The sequence below is a fragment of the Moschus berezovskii genome, chromosome 6, assembly GCF_049115385.1.
Source record: "Moschus berezovskii isolate FMDL1 chromosome 6, NW_MosBer_1.0, whole genome shotgun sequence".
NCBI lineage: Eukaryota > Metazoa > Chordata > Mammalia > Artiodactyla > Moschidae > Moschus > Moschus berezovskii.
In genome coordinates, this window is record NC_142465.1 from 123,233,440 (window position 1) to 123,253,825 (window position 20,386).

General features: G+C 54.7%; 1 protein-coding gene across 1 annotated transcript in view; it reads right to left on the bottom strand.

The window, feature by feature from the left end:
* TTLL8 (tubulin tyrosine ligase like 8) overlaps window positions 1–20,386 on the bottom strand; it is a 62,014-nt gene that overhangs the window by 38,579 nt on the left and 3,049 nt on the right. The window contains exons 3-8 of the mRNA XM_088837064.1: window positions 14,964–15,102; window positions 14,325–14,398; window positions 12,406–12,534; window positions 11,122–11,236; window positions 9,781–9,900; window positions 7,888–8,074 (exon numbers count right to left, since the gene is read on the bottom strand). Of these exons, the coding sequence (XP_088693190.1) occupies window positions 7,888–8,074; window positions 9,781–9,900; window positions 11,122–11,236; window positions 12,406–12,534; window positions 14,325–14,398; window positions 14,964–15,102 (764 nt within the window). The remainder of the gene's footprint in view (window positions 1–7,887; window positions 8,075–9,780; window positions 9,901–11,121; window positions 11,237–12,405; window positions 12,535–14,324; window positions 14,399–14,963; window positions 15,103–20,386) is intronic.

Sequence of the window (20,386 nt, forward strand, 5' to 3'; positions counted from 1 at the left end):
GCAAGACCCAGAAAACCCGTGAGGTCTTGAGGGTGGCCGCCCCGAGGAAAGGGTGGGGGGCAGGCTTGGAACGTGCCCCTGCCCACCCGAGGGCCACCTGGGAATGTGGCCTGCGGGAAGGTGGGGACCACCTACTTGAGGATCAGACTAGAGGGACACCCCTGGGCACTGTGCCTGGGCTGACAAGGTGCTGGGAGATGAAAGCCAGGGTCCCTGTGCTGGGGACCCCAGATCAGGGTGGGCCTTACAGGCCCGCATGGGGAAGCTAAGCTGCCCATGGCAGTGGCACCAGGATCCAGCTTACTGTCCTGTGGGCTTTACTGTCAATCAGACTGGTTCGTGGTCACAAGCTCACCGTAGCCACAGGGCCAGCTCAAGAAGACACCACACAGGGGGATGAGGCCGGCAGACGGCACAGTGTCTGCGTGGGGTTAGCTCTTGCATCATAGAACCCCTCCTCAGGCTGCAACACCACCCACCCCCGCGAGGACGGACTGCGCCAAGGGTGCTGGGCTCCCTGGCCTCCTGTGCGCCCACGTGGCAGCCCTGGCGTGGGGAGGAAACTTTCTGGGACGTGGAGGTGTGTGCACAATGTTGGAGCCACCCCACGGGGACAGGACGACACCTGGGAGGGAGAAGCCACGCGGGGGTCCCCAGCACTGCGGGAGGGGCCCCCACGGCGAGGGGCCAAGCTTGGGGGTGAGGAAGCAGGAGCCCCGCGTTGCACGGGATGCGGGTGACAGGTCAGGCGGCACCTCGCCTCCTGGTTCTAACAGGACACACTGAAAGGGGGCCCCTGAAGCCCCAGCCTGCCTCGGCGCTGCACACTCTGCCTGACCCCAGGGTGAAGGCCGGACTCAGTGGGCCCGACGCGGGCGTCTCAGCACAGAAGTGAAGGAGGGCTGAGCAGGCTGACCACCCCTGGTTCCCTAACATGCTCCGCAGTCTGGCAGGTGCCGCGCTCAGCAATAGGTGTGGGGCCCGCTGCTGCCACCTTCTGGCTACTCCTGGGACTGTGGGCCAAGGGCACAGGCCCGCAGGGAAAGCGGACCTTTCTCACACAGGCGTTCACCAAGGGGCAATGCAGATCCAGATGCAGTCACTGCCAGCCCCTCAAGAGGTTGCCCTGGAGACCACGGGTACTAGACCCCTCTGCCTCCTCCCGTGTGGACGCCTCCGAGCCGTGAACTTCATACCAGGGGCTGCCTTGCTCAATAGCATGAGAGCTACGTGTAGTATTGCAGGCATCCTCAGCAAGTTCCTTACACTGTTGGTTTCTAGGCAGCACATTAAAAAGCAGAGACATCACTTTGCCAACAAAGGCCCGTCTAGTCAAAGCTATGGTTTTTCCAGTGGTCATGGATGGATGTGAGAGTTGGAAAGCTGAGTGCAGAAGGATTAATGCTTTTGAACTGTGGTGTTGGAGAAGACTCTTGAGAGTCCCTGGGACTGCAAGGAGATCCAGCCAGTCCATCCTCAAGGAGATCAGTCCTGAATGTTCATTGGAAGGACTGATGCTGAAGCTGAAACTCCAATACTTTGGCCACCTGATGCAAAGAACTGACTCATTTGAAAAGACCCTGATTCTGGGAAAGATTGAAGGCAGGAGGAGAAGGGGACGACAGAGGATGAGGTGGTTGGATGGCATCACCGACTGGATGGACATGAATTTGAGCAGGCTCCGGGAGTTGGTGATGGACAGGGAGGCCTGGCGTGCTGAGGTCCATGGGGTCGCAGAGAGCTGGACAAGACTGAGCGACTGAACTGAACTGGTGGTTTCTTGATTAGGAATGAAGTTTCTCCAAAGATGTGTTTTCATTTCCCTTTAGACAAATGCCCAAGCACAGCAGAGCTTTGTCACAGGGCGTGTAGGTGCCTAAATGGGTAAGAAACACCCAAGGCTTTTCTAGACAGGCTACACTGGTTTCTACCCCCCACTCCCCATCCCACAGTGGATTAAGGCTCTAGGCTCTGAGTATCTTGGCTGAACTTTCAGCCGTCCTGGTTGCTGTACAGAAACACCTCTTGACCGTGAATTCAGCGATGCTGTCTCTTCACGTGCTGATTGACAGTTTGGTCTTTTTCTGTGACGCGTCCACAGAGGCTGTTTTCCTTATTGATTTACGGGTATCCTTTGTTGCTGTTATCCAGTCACTCAGTCATGTCCATCTGTTTGTGACCCCGTGGGCTGCAGCACGCCAGGCTTCCCTGTCCTTCACTATCTGCTCAAACCCACGTCCATCGAGTCGGTGACGCCATCCAATCATCTCATCCTCTGCCGTCCCCTTCTCCTCCTGCCCTCAATCTTTCCCAGCATCAGGGTCTTTTCAAATGAGTCTGTTCTTCACATCAGGTGGCCAAAGTATTGGAGCTTCAGCTTCAGCATCAATCCTTCCAATGGACTGGTTGGATCTCCTTGCAGTTCAAGGGACTCTCAAGAGTCTTCTCCAACACCACAGTTCAAAAGCACCAATTCTTCGGCGCTCAACTTTCTTCACAGTCCAACTCTCACATCCATACATGACCACTGGAAAAACCATAGCCTTGACTAGATGGACCTTTGTTGGCAAAGTAATGTCTCTGCTTTTTAATATGCTATCTAGGTTGGTCATAACTTTCCTTCCAAGGAGTAAGAGTCTTTTAATTTCATGGCTGCAATCGCCATCTGCAGTGATTTGGGAGCCCAGAAAAGTAAAGTCAGCCACTGTTTCCACTGTTTCCCCATCTATTTGCCATGAAGAGATGGGACCAGATGCCATGATCTTAGTTTTCTGAATGTTGAGCTTTAAGCCAACTTTTTCACTCTCCTCTTTCACCTTCATCAAGAGGTTGTTTAGTTCTTCTTCACTTTCTGCCATAAGGGTGGTGTCATCTGCATATGTGAGGTTACTGATATTTCTCCCGGCAATCTTGATTCCAGCCTGTGCTTCTTCCAGCCCAGCATGTCTCATGATGTACTCTGCATATAAGTTAAATAAGCAGGGAGACAACATACAGCCTTGATGCACTCCTTTTCCTATCTGGAGCCAGTCTGCCGTCCCTTGTCCGGTTCTAACTGCTGCTTCCTGACCTGCATGCAGGTTTCTCGGGAGGCAGGTCAGGTGTGTTGTAAACATGTTCCTCGAACACGGCTTGTCTTTTCATTCTCCCTGTGGCGTTTTTTGATAAACAGGGTTCTTAATGTCAATAAAGGAAAATTTATCAAAGTTTAAATTATGGTTAGTGCTTTCAGTAAACTACTTGAGGAATCTTTGCCTTCCTTATAGTCATGAAGATATACTCCAGTGTTTGTTAATTTTTCAAACTTTTCAATGCCATGTCTCACATTAATTGCATATATTTTGAGGCAGGATTCAAGGCACTCTGTCTTCTCATAAGGATGTTAATTGCTCAGACACCACTTAAAGGAAAGACTGACCCTTGCTCACGACCCCAGCAGCACCTGAAACATGAGTCTCAGATGTCTGAGCGGCTATGTCGGGGTAGCCAGTTACATCGGCCTATTCACCACACCACACTGTCTTACCTGTAGATTTACAGCTGGTCTTCAAATACGGGGCATAAGTCCTCTAAATTTGTTTTTCTTGACCAAAGTAGCTTTGGTTTGTTGTGAATCGTTTATTGCTGTTGCTGTTCAGTTGCTCAGTCATGTCTCACTGTCTGTGACCCCATGGACTATAGCCTGCCAGGCTTCTCTGTTGATGGGATTTTCCAGGCAAGAGTACTAGAGTGCTTTGCCACTTCTTACTCCAGGGGAATCTTCCCAACCCAGGGATCGAACCTCCGACTCTTGCATTGGAAGGGAGATCCCTTACCACTGAGCCACCAGGGTATTCCCAAATAAATTTCAGATTCAGTTTTGTCAGTTCCTCCTATCCTTTCCCCCCGGGGCAGGGGAAGCCCTGCATGGCTTTTGATTGGGGTTACAACAAGTCTGTAGGTTAGTTTTGGGCTTCCCTGTTGCCCAAAACTGATGGGGTGCAGCAAAAACAGTACCAACGGGAAAACATATTGCTATAAGGCTTACATTAAAATGGAGAAGCGAATGTCAACCCACTCCAGTATTCTTGCCTGGAGAATCCTATGGACAGAGGAGCCTGGTGGGCTACAGTCCATGGGGTCACAAAGAGTTGGACACAACTGAGCGACTAACACGTTAAAAAATGAGAAAACTCTCAAATCAATAATCTAATTTTACATTTTAAGAAACTAGAAAGAAAAAAAACTAAACGCAAAGCTAGCAGAAGGAAGAAAATAATAAAAACTAGAGCAGAATTAACCAACATAGAAAAACAATAGAGAAAATGAATAAACCCAAAAGTTGGCTAGATCAACAAAGTAGATGAACTTTTAGCTAGGAGGACTAAGAGAAAAACAGAGAAAACTCAAATCACTAAAGTCAAAAATGATACTGGGGACATTACTATTGATTTTACAAAAATAAAAAAGATTATAAGAGAGTATTATGGACAGTTGTACATGAACAAACTGGCTAACCTAGATGAATTACACAAATTCTGAGAAACACTGAACCTGCCAAAACTAAATCACGTGGACACAGAAAACGTGAATAGACCTACATTCACTAAGGGCTTCCCAGGCAGTGCTAGCAGTCAATTAAGTGAAAGTGGAGGTCGCTCAGTCGTGTCCGACCCTTTTTGACCCTGTAGACTATACAGTCCATGGGATTCTCTAGGCCAGAACACTGGAGTGGGTAGCCTTTCCCATCTCCAGGGGATCATCCCCACCCAGGGATCAAACCCAGGTCTCCCACATTGCAGCTGGATTCTTTACCAGCTGAGCCACAAGGGAAGCCCAGTGGTAAATAACCCACCTGCAAATGCAGGAGACATAAGAGATGTGGGTTCGATCCCTGGGTCAGGAGGAGCCCCTGGACATGGTTGCCCCATACCCACTCCAGTATTCTTGCCTGGAGAATCCCATGGACAGAGGAGTCTGGTAGGCTACAGTCCATGAGGTCATGAAGAGTCGGATACGACCGAGCGCCTAAGCACACATACTCACTAAGGGGGTTGGATCAGGAATCATAGCCCTCCCAACAAAGAAACGCTCTAGAGACCATGGCTTCACTGGTGAAACCAACCAAACATCTAAAGAAGATTCCTACCAGTCCTTCTCAAACTTTCCCCATAATTGAACAGCTAACAAATAAATTCAGCAAAGTAGCAGAATATAAAGTCCACATACAAAAGTCAGTTTCATTTCTATTTTCTTCTTAATTCTGTGATTATTTGTTTTCCATATTCTGTCCCCATATTCCCTATATTCCGGTCCAATTGTGTTATTCCTTTGATGGAATCACCTTATTGTGAAATATTCTCTTTATGTCTATTAATATCTCAGATACAATCAGAGATTTTAACTCAGCTCTCACAGTAACTCCGAGAAAAAGCAGGTAAAATAATGGGCAAGAGTCTCGGTTTCAAACTCACCTGACCTCACTGATATTTTTAAGAACAAGCCACCTAGCAGTACAGATACACACTGTATTCAAGTGCGCCTGAGCCAGTCACCAAAGCAGGTCAGGGCTAGTCAGGGCCAAAGCAAATTCCAGCAAAAGTCATGTCTATTCCATACAAAAGAGACCCATGATGCTTATCTCTTACCGCACACAGAAATTAAAAGTAACCACAAAAAGCTAAAAGTGAAAGGAAAAACAATAAAGCATGTATTGTTGACTATGCCAAAGCCTTTGACTGCTTGGATCACAACAAACCGTGGAACATTCTTACCGAAATGGGAACACCAGACCACCTGACTTGCCTCCTGAGAAATCTGTATGCAGGTTAAGAAGCAACAGTTAGAACTGGACATGGAACAACAACTGGTTCCAAATAGAAAAAGGAGTACGTCAAGGCTGTATACTGTCACCCTGCTTATTTAACTTATATGCAGAGTACATCATGAGGAACGCTGGGCTGGAAGAAGCACAAGCTGGAGTCAAGATTGCTGGGAGAAATATCAATAACCTCAGATATGCAGATGACACACCCTTATGGCAGAAAGTGAAGAGGAACTCAAAAGCCTCTTGATGACAGTGAAAGAGGAGAGTGAAAAGGTTGGCTTAAAACTCAACATTCAGAAAACAAAGATCATGGCATCCAGTCCCATCACTTCATTGGAAGTAGATGGGGAAACACTGGAAATAGTGTCAGACTTTATTTTTTGGGGCTCCAAAATCACTGCAGATGCTGACTGCAGCCATGAAATTAAAAGACGCTTTACTCCTTGGAAGAAAAGTTATGACCAACCTAGACAGCATATTAAAAAGCAGAGACATTACTTTGCCAACAAAGGTCTGTCTAGTCAAGGCTATGGTTTTTCCAGTGGTCATGTATGGATGTGAGAGTTGGACCATAAAGAAAGCTGATCACCGAAGAATTGATGCTTTTGAACTGTGGTGCTGGAAAAGACTCTTGAGAGTCCCTTGTACATCAAGGAGATCCAACCAGTCCATCCTAAAGGAAATCAGTCCTTAATATTCATTGGAAGGACTGATGCTGAAGCTGAAGCTCCCAAACTTTGGCCACCTGATGCGAAGAACAGGCTCATTTGAATAGACCCTGATGCTGGGAAAGATTGAAGGCAGGTGGAGAAGGGGATGACAGAGGATGAGATGGTTGAATGGCATCACTGACTCAATGGACATGAGTTTGAATAAACTCCGGGAGTTGGTGATGGACAGGGAGGCCTGGCGTGCTGCAGCCCATGGGGTCGCAAAGAGTCGGACACGACTGAGCGACTGAACTGAACTGATTGTTAGTTACTCAGTTGTGTCCAACTCTTCGCGAACCTATGAACTGTAGCCTGCCAGGCTCCTCTGTGCATGGAATTCTCCAGGCAAGAATAATGGAGTGGATGGCCATTCCCTTCTCCAGGGGATCCACCCTACTCAGGGATCAAACCTGGGTCTCCTGCATTGCAGACAGATTCTTTACCATCTAAGCCACCAGGGAAGCCCAAAGCATGTAGAAGAAATCATGAAGGAGCATCTTCATGATACTGTTTGCTTAACCGGGACTCTACAGGCCTTACCATCACAGGGAAAGACTAACTCTGGGCCTCATCAAAAAATGCCATCAAGAGGCAAAAAGACAAGCCACGCGCCAGGAGAAGGCGCACTTGGTACGCATCGCCAACAGAGCTGACAAATCAGTTCTGTAAACAGAGCACTCACTTCTTTCTCTCTAACGATCAAAAGATTAGAATAAGCACTTTACAGGAAAAGACATGCAAATGGCCAAGAAGCCCATGAAGCTTGGTTCGCCAGCCATCAGAGAGGTGCCGCCTGAGAGCATGAGGGGAGACTGAGGAGGGAGGCTGCAAGGTGGGGCAGGGTCTGTCCCGTCGCGGGCGTGGGGGCAGGCACACGCACAGCCGCTGACCCGTGAAGCTGCAGAGCCCATCTGGAAATGGTCAAGCCTGGCGGTAATGGCATCCGACTGCCCCTCCGCGGCTCCCCTGTCGGCCGTTAAAACAGCACGCGCCCCTGAGCAGCGGGTCCCCGGGAACTGAGTGGCAACTGGAACTCGTGGAAGGCAGCAGGCCTGGGCCTAGCAACGGCTGGCTAGTCCTGATCCCCCAAGCCCAGCGAGCAGCCTGGCCATGAAGGGGTTACGGTCAGGGGTAGGGAACCCACGCTGCTGCGGACGGGAGCAACGCCAAGGACAGGAAGGGTGTGGAAGGTGCTGGAGGCAGCGCTGCCCACGGGCATCCCGGGTGCCAATTTATCAGTCCACTGGGGCCTGCGCACCCCAACACCCAGAAACGCATCCCAGAGGCCAGACCTCGCCAAACACCCTGAATCAGCCCGGTGTCCTCTGGTTGACCCTCACATCACCCTGGAGCCGCCAGCGGGAGTCTTACTGGACGAGCGAGTAGTACTGCCGGGTCAGGTCGTTCCACTCGTCCTCCGTGAGAGCCCTGGTGCCGTCCTCGGCGAGGTCAATATCCTCGTGCTCCAGCTGCCCCAGGTAGGCCTTGCACACCTTGCACGCGACGTCCACGAACTGCCCCGACAGGCCCATGAGCCTCGATCCTGCACCGTCAGGAGCTGAAACCCAAGCAAGGGACAGAGAGCCTCGACCTCCTCCTGTCCCCGTGGAACCCGGGCCATCGCCCACCCCCGTGGGGGCCTGGGCCGCCACTTGCCCCCATGGAACCTGGACCACCACCCCATGGAGTGGCACCCTGGGGATGCCACTGGCAAAGGCCACCCCAACTGTCTGCACCTCAAGGCCTCATGGTGAGGGGTCCCACGTCTCTGGGTGGTCATCCTGGATGCCATACCTGGGTCTGGGCAGGTAACCTTTCCCCTCTCGAAGTTGCCCTCCTGGTGCACTGTGCCCACCCCCTCTGCCCCTCCCCCTCCAACTGGACTCTCAGCCCCTTGATGGAAAAGAAACCACACTTCTGATGAGCTTGCCACAAAACCTCTGCTTCTGAGCACATACTTGGTCCTCAGTGAAAAACAAATACCCCAATTTAAAAATGGAGGGAAGCTGAAAAAATTTATCACCAAAGAATACGTACGATGATAAACAACTATATTGAAAGACGTCCACCACCATGAGTTGTCAGAGTAATGCAACTTAAGACAATCAGACACCACTACACACCTATCAGAATGGTCACGATGCAGAACAGTGACATCACCAGATGCTGGTGATGACACGGAGCAACAGGAACTCGCATCGCTGCAGGTGGGAACGCAAAATGGGGCAGCGACCACTTTGGAGCACAGTTTGGCGGTTAGTTTCCCACCAAACGAAAAAAACACACTCTTGCCATGTTACCCAGCAGGCATGTTCCTTGGTATCTACCAAGTGAGTTGAAAACTTAGGGCTGCACAAAACCCTGTATGCAGCTTTAATCCCGATTGCCAAGACTCAGAAGCAACCAAGATGCCCTTGGCTGCCCAAGTCATCAGTAGATGACTCGAGGAACAAACTGTCCATCCAGACCGGGGAATGTTGTTCAGTGCTAAAGAGAATGAGCTCCTGGGTCATGAAAAGACATGGAGGAGCCTTAAACGCACGTCAGTGAGGAGAGAACACTGAATCACACGCAGTTACGCTCCAGCTCTGCGGCAGTTTGGAAAATGCAGAGCTGTGGGGACAGTGAGAGAATCAGGTGTCCGGGTGAAGAAGAATGAACAGGCTGAGCGTGGAGGGCTGTTTGCTGTTGCTCAGCTGCGCAGTCGGGTCTGACTCTTTGCAACCCTGTGGCTTTCCCAGGCACGAACACTGGAGTGGGTTACCATTTCCTTCTCCAGGGGATCTTCCTGACCCAAGCATGGAACCCATGTCTCCTGGGTTGGCAGGCAGATTCTTTACCACTGAGCAGACTTTTAGGGCAGTGAAACTGCTCTGAACAACACTATGTTGGTGGATACTTGAGATGGTACATTTGTCCAAACCAAGAGGAAGCCCTGGCGTAGACTGTGGACCCTGGTGATGGCGTGTCAGTGTGGGTTCAAGAGTTACCACGAGTGTATTGTCTGGGGGGTTGTTGATAGTGGGGGAGGCGGGGGCAGAGGGTACGTGGGGCATCTCTGGACCTTCTGCTCCCGTCTTGCTGTGAACCCAAAACTGTTCTATTCAAGTGAATAACAACCAAAAAAGACTTATTTGAGTTTTCTGGCCTAATCCCACAGTGGGCCACATCCCCGACAGGACCCATGTGCCATTCCCATCAGATTCTGCAGGGGAGACTGGGAGCGGGGCAGAGCCGCAGCCGCTTCCAGGGAGCCCCGCGCACCTTTCCTGCTCACACCGCTGTCACGGGCCTCCGCCCGCCTGCTCCTCGGCTTGCTCCTGCTGCTCTGCTGGCTGACCACCCACTTCAGGATGCTGGAGGCCACCGTGCGCCGGAAGTCGTCTGCAAGGACACAAGGCCTCGCCCCTCTGCCTGCGCCCGGGCCGAGCCCTCGGCCAGCGCCAGCCACACTCAGCCTCAGCCCCTACGTGCTGCTGGGGTGCAGGGCCTCGCTCCTGCCTCGTGGCCCCCCAGACACTCCCCACTGCCCCCTCGGCCCCACGGTCCATCCCCACCTCTTCCTCCCGCCTCTGCAGAGTGGACTCTCACAGTCGGGACCTTCCCCGCGGCCACGCATCCACCTGCCCCCGGGCCAAGAGGCAGAACCGGCACCCCCTTTCCTGCCGCTCTTCTGATGGCCCGGGGGCACCCTCACCACCTCTGCCTGCCCAGCATCCTCAGCCCTGCACAGAAAGATCCTTCCAGAAGCGCCCTCTGCCAACAGCAGCAGGTGGCCGGGGTCCTACAGCACCCACTCAGCACAAAGGTGGCTCAGGGTCCCCCAAACTCAGGCTTGGGCCCGGGGCTGGCTCTAGACGCCTGTCACCATCCAGGGGCAGCAGCGGCTGTTCCTCACCCCGACTCCAGACTCTAACCCCTCCAACAGTGCTCCCGATGAGGTCGCCACAAAACCTCTGCTTCTGAGCACAGACCACCCGGAGGTCTGTAAGCGATCCGAGCACTTTCTCACACAAACCCGCTCCTCCCACACCTCAGGGGAGGCCCCCCACAGCTCCCGCCACCCTGGAGACACCCAGAAGTGGAGCACCCCACGCCACCCCTTGCCCCCTTCCCATCCTGACGCACGGACAGCCCTGAGCCCAAGGCCCGCGGGCACACTGCTCCCGGCCAGGAGCTCCCCGCCTGCCACCCTCATGCCCCTCCTGGGTCTCTGCCCATACCTGCTCTCGCAAGGCCCTGCCCACCGTCCCCCACTGACCCTGCCTGGCCTGCATCCAGCCACTCGCTCCTGGGGGCTGGCCTGGGGTCTGGGGGCAGGGCAGTGTGCTGGACAGCGGCTGCATCTCCACGGCCCCCAGATGGGTGCTCGGGAGACACAGGCACCCCCACGCGACCCCCTGCCTGCTCCGCCCTGACTGCTGTTCTGTCCTGTTCTTCTCTCTCCCATGCCCCTGGGCAGGTCCAACCAGGAAGCTGTTGTCCCCAGCCCAGAGACAGAGCTGAGGGTTGAGATGGAACCGGCTCGCCCCACCCCCGGCCCTGAGGCCCATCCTGCGGGCTGGGCCAGGCCACAGAGAGGCCCCAGGCCTCGGCCCCACTCACCCAGGAACGCTTGCTTCTCGCTCTTAGTGCAGAGGCTGTAGCAGCGCGGGAAGAAGGCGTCAGGGTTGGCCTGGACGTACCACGGCAGGCTCCGCAAGCTCACACACAGCCCGATCTCCGGAGACAGTGGCACGTCAGGCCCGCAGGCTGCACCAGGCCTGCTCGGCCAGTCTGAGAGCCCGTGGGTCTGGCCAGGTGGCGCCGGCTTCAGTGGGCACCTCCGGGAGCAGACCCTCCCTGGCTCCCTGGCCCCTCCGTCCCCCAGCCAACTGGCCAAACACCCGGGTCGTCCGGCGATCTGGCCAGGGCCTGGGGCTCACCCTGTCGTCAGCGGCAGCTGCGGCAGGCCCGAGGATGGCCAGGGCCATCTGGGGGCGCCCAGGGCAGAGGGTACTGTGTCCACCCCCTGTCCCTGCACGCTTGGCCTCAGGCCGGGAGGGGCGGAGAAGGGAGCGCCCCCGTCTACAGCGCGGCCCCTCCCCCACAGTGCCCGCCTGAGGCCACACCCGTGGTTAGGGAGGCCCAGCCGGGCAGCCTGTCTGGGGAAACAGGCCCCACTCCGGAGCCATGAGGCCATCACTGCCTAGGGTCTCTGTGGCGAGCTGAGCCCACTGCGCCCCTGCAGGCGGCCCCCAGCCCAGAAGCACATCAGTGGCCAGAGGCCTGGTAAGGACGCCTGGGGGCAGCCCCACAGGCAGCCAGGAGCCTCTTCCCATCCCCCGTGTCATCTCTGACTGTTGAGGCCCCCCTGCTGCCTGGGAAACCCGTCCATCTCGGGGGGCCCCACCCCAGCCTCAGCCTTCAGGGTACATAGGGAATGGCTGCCTGGGGTGGCTGGTGGCTGAAAGCAGGTGAGGGTGAGAAGTGGGTGGCGGTGCCCCAACAGCTGGAAGTCACAGCGCCAGGTGAGGGTGGCCCACCCTACCACCCCACCGACCGAGCTGCTCCAGGGCCCAGGGCCCAGGCCAGGCTGCGGGGGCAGTGGGCACTGGCCCTGTTTGGGGCTTGCCCTGCAGCCCAGAGGAGAGTTATTCTGTGGCCTTGGGCCCACCCAGGGACACGGTGGGGGGCGCAGAGGCTCTGGGGAGGTTTGCAGGGAGCAGTGCCAAGTGTCTCTGAACACTGATGCCAAGTGGCCTCTGGCCAGGCCAGGAGCCTAAAGTCCTGGGGAGGAGCCCCAAGGTGACCGGCGCCCCATGAGGTTGTCCAGCTCCGGAGGCGCTGACATTTCAGGAGGCAGGGCACTGCCCCCTGCCCTGGGCCTGCCCAAGTTCCCCTACTCACCTTGGTGGTGAAGGACGCGGTCTTCCCGTAGTGGTTCAGCATCTGGTCGCAGCTCAGGCTGTGATAGTCGATGACGTCCCTTTTGATTGTCCAGAGGAAGTAGGGCGTTTCATTTTTTACCAACCTGGACTGGCAAGAAGAAACCTTTATCAGCACCCAGCATCTGAGGCTCACGTCTCTGAGAGTGGGGCAGGCCCAGGGTGAAGGGCTCGGGATTTAGGTTGAGAAGCTTGTGTGGTTTGCATGCAGCTCCTGTCCTGACGGTCGCACGTTCCCTGAGGGCCTCCCGCCTGCCTCAGGAGCCGCTGTGACCACACAGGGCTTCCCGTGCGAGGGGGCGGGGGCCTCGGACTCTGGGCGGCAGGGGCAGCAAGCAGGGTCTGTGCTGCCCGCCCCACAGGTGCTCGCTCTGGGGCACGCTGGCCGCAGCCTTGGGAGAGCCCCCTCCCCGGCCGCCAGGATGCGGGCTCCTCTGCTGCCCCGAGCCATCAGAGTGCCAGGGCCCAGGACCGCGGTTGAAGCAAGGCTGGGAGTCCTTGGTGTCTGCGCTCTTCTGCTTGGTCAGAAATTCTAACCAAACAAAGAGATATGAGGAAGGGAAAAGACTCTCCACGATCCTGCCCCTGGACACGACCCGGACACCTTGGAGAAGACCCTTTGGGTCACAACTGCAGACAGCATGTCAGGACCACCTGACGCCCATGGGTCGGGTCAGCCCATCTTGAGCCCCATGTTCCGGCAGGACGGCTCCTCCCGCATACCATCATGCAGACTGCTGCCGGGGCGGGCCGGGGGCCCCTACTGGGGCCAGGCTGCCAATGCCACTCCAAAGCTCCCCCGACCCGGGTCCCTGGACTCAGGCTCAAGCCCTGGGTCCTTCCTCCTGCTCTCAGAGTGATGTGGCAGCTCCTGTAGACACTTCCCCGAGTCAGTCTCTGTTACGGGGCGTGATGAAGCACTGCAGACGGACGTGTAGAGAGTGTGGGGGCCACAGGCGCCCGAGGGGAGGCCCGGCCTCTGGTCCAGCGCTAACGCTCCTGCCCCGCAGGCTCCCCGCACCCCCAACCCATGGCACTTTCCCAGCCTCGTGGTCGACTTTCGCAGAAAGGGATCCGCGCCGGGAATAGGCATGACGCGCCCACCGGCCTGTCAGGCCCTTGCCCGTTTTCCATCTGAGCAGCAGATCTCGGCAGTCACACGCCCTGCAAATTTCTGCCCGAGTGACTGGTTTTTGTCCTGTTCACAGGGTCTTGTGGGGGCCAGCAGCTCTGCACACCAGTGTGGCCAATGCATCCCATTCTCCTTACAGTGGACGCTTTCTGGCCTGGTTTTAACTTTCTTTTCTCCCCTTGAGTCTCAGCGACCCTCCATTACCTGCCAGCAGCCTCCCACAACCCCACGCAACTGCCTCACTGTCCACCGCCAGCTCTGCCCAGCCCATGACGGCTGACCTGACTCCCAGCAAGCATTGAGGCCTGGGAGCCCAGCCCTAGGGGGCTCTCTCCGCCCAGGGCAGGCCATATGCAGCAGTCTGCACCTCCACCACCACTGCCTGGGGGTTGTGCAACCCCATCCCTCAGGGTCTCCACAGATGGCAAGCTCAGCTCGTCTGCTCACACGGGAGCACAGACATGGGGCCCACGGGGAGGCCCATGGGGAGGCCATGGGGACACATAGAGATGGGGCCCGCAGGGGACCCACGGGGAGGCCCACGGGGACGCACAGAGATGGGGCCCACGGGGAGGCCCACAGGGAGGCCCACGGGGACGCACAGGGACACGCACAGGGCAATGGAAAAAGGCAGGTCCTCAAAGCTGGGTGTGACTGTGGCTTTGCTCTCGCCCCCACCTCCCAGGATACGGCACAGAGGAGGAGGTAAATGTCTGGCCGAGGTGCCCCACGAGCCCACGGGGACCTACCATCACATCGTGGATGTCGTCTGCTTTCTCCAAAGCCACATCTTGATTCTCTTTGCCTTCAGCATGTTTGTTTTCTGCAAACACAACATACTGGAAATCAGCGAGGCCACTACGGGGCCCAGGGCAGAGCAGCGCCCCCACGGGTCCCATGAGGAGCAGGGCTAAGTCGTGCTTGGGCCATGGTGCCCCCCCGAGCGTCCACTGAACGGACCTGGGCCGTGAACTGTGGAATGAGTGGAGACCTTGGAGCCAAGAGGGAGCAGGCTCTGTGGGGAGGGGGTGTAGGCCTGGCTGGGGTCGGGGGAACCAGGCAGAGCAAGCACACAGGGGGCCAACCAGGGGCCAGGAGGGAGCTGGGCCCAGAAGAGGGACTTCAAGGGCCAGGCTGCTGACGGACAGTGGACAACGTCCACGCACGAGGAGGCCTGGACATGGATGGGGAGACACCTGGAAGTGACCAGAACCAGGGTTTGAAAGGGCTCGTCGACGCCTGGATGCCTGGGGCGGGGGTCGAGAGGCCAGCCCCTCCCCCAGGGAGAGCCACAGCGCAGGGCCCGCAGCTCCACATGGAAGCCACACACTCTGGGTTCCGTGACAGACACACGCATTTCACGCAGAACACACACACCGATACTCTACCCGGCACCCCTTCCCCGTCACCGTCGATGCTCGGCACGAGATTGGTCAGAAAGTGGAACTTCTTTTCCACCCAGCCCTTCCTCCGCAGGGCGGTCCGGATCACTGGGTAGTGTCCGCAGATGGAGAAGATCTTCTTTTCCTCAAATTGCAAGTGTATTTCAAATTAAAGAATGGACAAGCTAACCCTGTCTCTGTAAAAGTCTGCAGTCGGGATGAGGGACGGTCCCGGCAGGAAGATGCTCCGTTCCACTCTGAGAATCGGCAGCCGCCAGGGTGGGGCAGGCAGCCCCCAGGCAGGCCCACCTCTGCTGTGTGTCCATGGCCCTGGGCGTGGGGTCTTGCATGCACCGGCCTCGCTCACACTCATCCAGAACACAGCCAGGACCTTGGGGCTTCTGGAGGCTCAGACCTCAGCTCAGGGCAGGTCAGGGCGGGCCCGGGACCTGTGCTATGGTTTTCTTTCCTGTACAAAGGTGACCGGCCTGCACATTTGGGGAGGGGGAGGTGCTTGAGGTCTGAGGAGGGAGGGCACTCATGCCCGGGAGGGGCCAGAGGGGCGGCACCCCCACCCAGGGCCAGGACCAGGGGCGGAGGACCCCGCCCACCACTGTGGGCATGAGCCAGTTGCCTGGGGCCAGGCAGAGGGCAGAGGCAGACAACCCTTTGCTTCCCAGCAGACAGTCGAGCAAGGAAAGGGACAGTCATGCTGGGGCCCAGGGCCCATGCTGCTGAGGACACGGACACATCCTGTGGGCAGCAGCAGGGACCAGGGGCATGGTCAGCTGCGAGATTAGGGCCTCATGAGCTTGTGAGAGCAGGACGGGGCAGGAAGGGGAGGCAACTCAGACTCATGGGGTCCCTAATTAGACTCTGAATTTGAAAGGCAGGTGACCCTGGCTGGGCCTGGCCTAATCAAGGGTGACCCTGAAAAGAGGGTCAGAAACGAGAACAGCAGGGCCGGTCTCTCCCCACTGCTGGCTCTGAAGGAGGTGCCGCACATTCTACAGTCTCAGGGGCATCCATCCTGCCGACAAGCTGAGAGAGCTCCTCCCGCTGTGGGCCTCCAGACGCGACCCGGCCTCTTGGTGCCTCGACAGACGCTGAGCAGAGGGCCCGACCTGCAGCCTGACCCACAGGAGCCAGGAGATAGCACGCGGGTGTGTCTAAGCAGCTCAGGCCGTGGTGGTCCGTCACTCAGCATCGGCGGGAGGGCCAGGACCACCTGCCAAGGATGTGCGGGCTCGTGGCCAGACGCTGGCAGCCCAGTTCCAGTGCCCCCTTGGGGGACCGTCAGGGCTGCTTCTGCTCAGAACACGGGTCCAGAGCCTGCCCCCCACCCCGCTGCAGGGCGAGGGGCCGTGCCCCACACAGGGGCAGCGGGGAGGGGTGGGGGTGACGCCGGCAGCAGCGTCAGCACCCACGTTGCCAGCAAGACCGCCTGCCCACGCCCCCAGGGGCTCTGCTGATCTAGCGTCAGAGTGAACGCCTTCAGAAAACTGGATAAACTGTAACAAGCCAACAGAGCACGAAAGATAGGGAACCACAAAAGGACAGCAGGGAGTACACAAGGCTTCTAACACGCGAGGGAAAACGGGGCCTAAAACGGGCGAGTCCACAAGGAGGTGTGAAAGGAGAGGAAGGGTGCGCAGAAGCAGATGAAGGAGACCCCACGGGACGCGGCAGCAGTTTGACTGTGGACAAACGCGCAGAACGCTCCAGCAGCAGCTTAACTGTGGACAAACGCGCAGAACACCCCAGCTGAAGGTAAGAAGTGCCAGACCACGCCTTTTCCTCATCTCAGCCTACGCTGTTCACAAGAGAACATCAGAAGCACAAGCCTACAGATAGGTAGAGGGTAAAATGATCCAAGGATGAGACAGAACAACGTGTGCGACAAAGACATATCACTACGGTAAAGAAAGTCATGACCAGCCTGGACAGCAGATTAAAGAGCAGAGACATCACTTGGCCAACCAAGGTCCGTCTAGTCAAGGCTATGGTTTTTCCCGTGGTCATGTATGGATGTGAGAGTTGGACTATAAAGAAAGCTGATTGCCAAAGAATTGATGCTTTTGAACTGTGGTGCTGGAGAAGACTCTTGAGAGTCCCTTGGACTGCAAGGAGATCCAAAAGGAGATCAATCCTGGGTGTTCATTGGAAGGACTGATGCTGAAGCTGAAACTCCAATACTTTGACCACCTCACGTGACGAATTGACTCACTGGAAAAGACCCTGATGCTGGGAAAGATTGAGGGCAGGAGGAGAAGGGGACGACAGAGGATGAGATGGCTGGATGGCATCACCGACTCGATGGACATGGGTTTGGGTAAACTCTGAGAGTTGGCGATGGACAGGGAGGCCTGGCGTGCTGTGATTCATGGGGTCGCAAAGAGTCGGACACGACTGAACGACTGAACTGACTGAACTGCAAGTAAAGAAAAGCATCATACAATGCGAAGCAAACATTCAACTTGTCAGAATACATTTGTCTGCACCCAATAACAGAGCTATAAATTATACACAGCAAAAACTGGGAGAAAACAAAGAAGATGCATCCACAATTATACCAGGAAATTTAACGTGCTTCTCTCAGTAGATTAGAGAACAAAGAGACAAAAAACAAAAACAAACCCCTCAAGTCTAGAGGACCTGAAGAACTCAAATGCAAACCTCTTCCCTGACGACTGTGAACAGAGCATTCCACATCAACATCTATATAAATTAACAAAATCCTAGGCAGAAAGCAGGTCTGAATACATTTCAGTGGAAATTTATCACACCAATTAACACTCTCAACCACAGTTAATCAAACCAGAAATCAGTAACAAAATAACCAGAAACAACCTTCTTGTTTTCATCGACTGCTTAGCCGTGTCTGACTCTTTGCGACCCCAAGGACTGCAGCGCGCCAGGCTCCTCTGTCCTCCACTGTCTCCCAGAGCTTGCTCAAATTCATGTCCATTGAGTGGAGGATGTTATCTAATCATCTCATCCTCTGTCGCCCCCTTCTCCTGTTGCCTTCAATCGTTCCCAGCATCAGGGTCGTTTCCAATGAGTCAGTTCTTCGCATCAGGTGGCCAAAGTATTGGAGCTTCAGCTTCAGCATCAGTCCTTCCAATGAATATCCAGGGTTGATTTCCTTTAGCATGGACTGGTTGGATCTCTGTGCTGTCCAAGTCTTCAAACGCATCAATTCTTTGGAACTCAGCCTTCTTTATGGTCCAACTCTCACATCTGTACATGACTACTGGAAAAACTGCAGCTTTGACTATATGGACCTTTGTCGGCAAAGTAACGTCTCTGCTTTTTAATATACTGTCTAGGTTTGTCATAGCTTTCCTTCCAAGGAGCAAGTGTCCTTTCATTTCATGGCTGTAGTCACCATCTGCGCTGATTTTGGAGCCCAAGAAAATATAATTTTTTCCATTGTTCCACTGTTTCCATTGTTTCCCCATCTACTTGCCATGAAGTGATCCATGGAACTGGATGCCATGATCTTCGCTTTCTGAATGTTGAGGTTTAAGCCAACTTTTTCACTTTCTTCTTTCACTTTCATAAAGAAGCTCTTCAGTTCCTCTTCGCTTTCTGCCATAAGGTGGTGTCATCTGCATATCTGAGGCTATTGATATTTCTCCCAGCAGGCTTGATTCCAGCTTGTGATTCATCCAGTCAGGCATTTTGCGTGATGTTCTCTGCATGTAAGTTAAGTAAGCAGGGTGACAACACACAGCCTTGATGTACTCCTTCCCAATTTTGAACCAGTCCATTTTTTCATATCCAGTTCTAACTTCTGCTTCTTGACCTGCATACAGGTTTCTCAGGAAGCAGGTAAGGTAGTCTGGTATTCCCTTCTCTTTAAGAATTTTTCACAGTTTGCTGTGATTCACAGATTCAGAGGCTTAGTATAGTCAGTGAAGCAGAAGGAAATGTTTTTCTGGAATTTCCTTGCTTTCTCTGCTGCTGCTGCTGCTAAGTCACTTCAGTCGTGTCCGACTCTGTGTGACCCCATAGATGGAAGCCCACCAGGCTCCCCCGTCCCTGGGATTCTCCAAGCAAGAACACTGGAGTGGGTTGCCATTTCCTTCTCCAATGTGTGAAAGTGAAAAGTGAAAGTGAAGTCGCTCAGTCGTGTCCGACCCTTAGTGACCCCACGGACTGCAGCCCACCAGGCTGCTCCATCCATGGGATTTTCTAGGCAAGAGTACTGGAGTGGCTTGCCATTGCCTTCTCCATTGCTTTCTCTATGATCCAGCAAATGTTGGAAATTTGATCTCTGGTTCCTCTACCTTTTCTAAACCCTCCTTGTACATCTGGACGTTCTCAGTTCACATATTGCTGAAGCCTAGTTGGAAGGATTTTGAGCATAACCTTGCTAGCATGTGAAATGAGCGCAATTGTGTAGTAGTTTGAACATTCTTTGGCATTGCCTTTCTTTGGGATTGGCATGAAAACTGACCTTTACCAGTGCTGTGGCCACTGCTGAGTTTTCCAAATTTGCTGATGCAATGAATACAGCACTTTAACAGCATCATCTTTTAGGATTTTAATAATCTACCAGTCTAGAAATTAAGAACTATACTTTTAAGTAATTCACTATCAATGAAAATAGTATGAATTGTTAAATACTTTGAACTGTATCTCATCAAAAGTACTATAAAATGAAATCTACTGAAATGCAACTAAAGCAGTACTTAGAGGGATATTTGTAGCCCTAAATGTTTATATGTTTTGAGGTCTCAAAAGAAAATCTGAAGTTAAATCTAAAGCTTAAATTCTCCTTATAGGAAACCCCAGAAAGGATAGTGATAGGAAGCACAAGATGTTCATCCGTGGCTGCCAGGACTTGGGCATAAGCAGGGCACGAGGCGGCTTCCGGGAGGGCGGCCGCGCTCTGCTGTGGCCGCCTGGGCTGCCGCAGACTCTGTGTGTCTCCCGTGCTGTGCTTCTCTCCAGGCGTGTCCAGCCCATCTCAGCCCAAGCTGTGCGTTTACGAACCACGCACTCTCAGGCGTGTGCTGTGCTTCAGAAGGACGTCAAGGGTGGAGCGCGTTTCCACACGTCACTGTGTGTTGGATTTCTCTGCTTCCCCACCGTCCTGGCCTGAGCAAGGTGAACTCATGAGAAGGAGGAGAATCACGCTCTCAGAGTGGAAGCTGTGGAACCATCTGAAGAATGCCGGCCCTTCCTTATCCCCCCAAATGCTCCCCTTCTGGTGAAAGGTGGGCCTGCCCCTTGGGGACATGGGCGGGTGTTCTGGGGCCCCATACAAGCACCAGAACTCCTCTCACACACAGGCGTCCTCACCACCTCACGCAGGGGCCTGGGCCGAGGGCGGGGCGGGTTTTGTGTCCCTCGGAGTCTGTCCCTTGTCTGAGACATGTGTCCACAGCTGCAGTCACATGATGGGGGCACACCGGCCACAT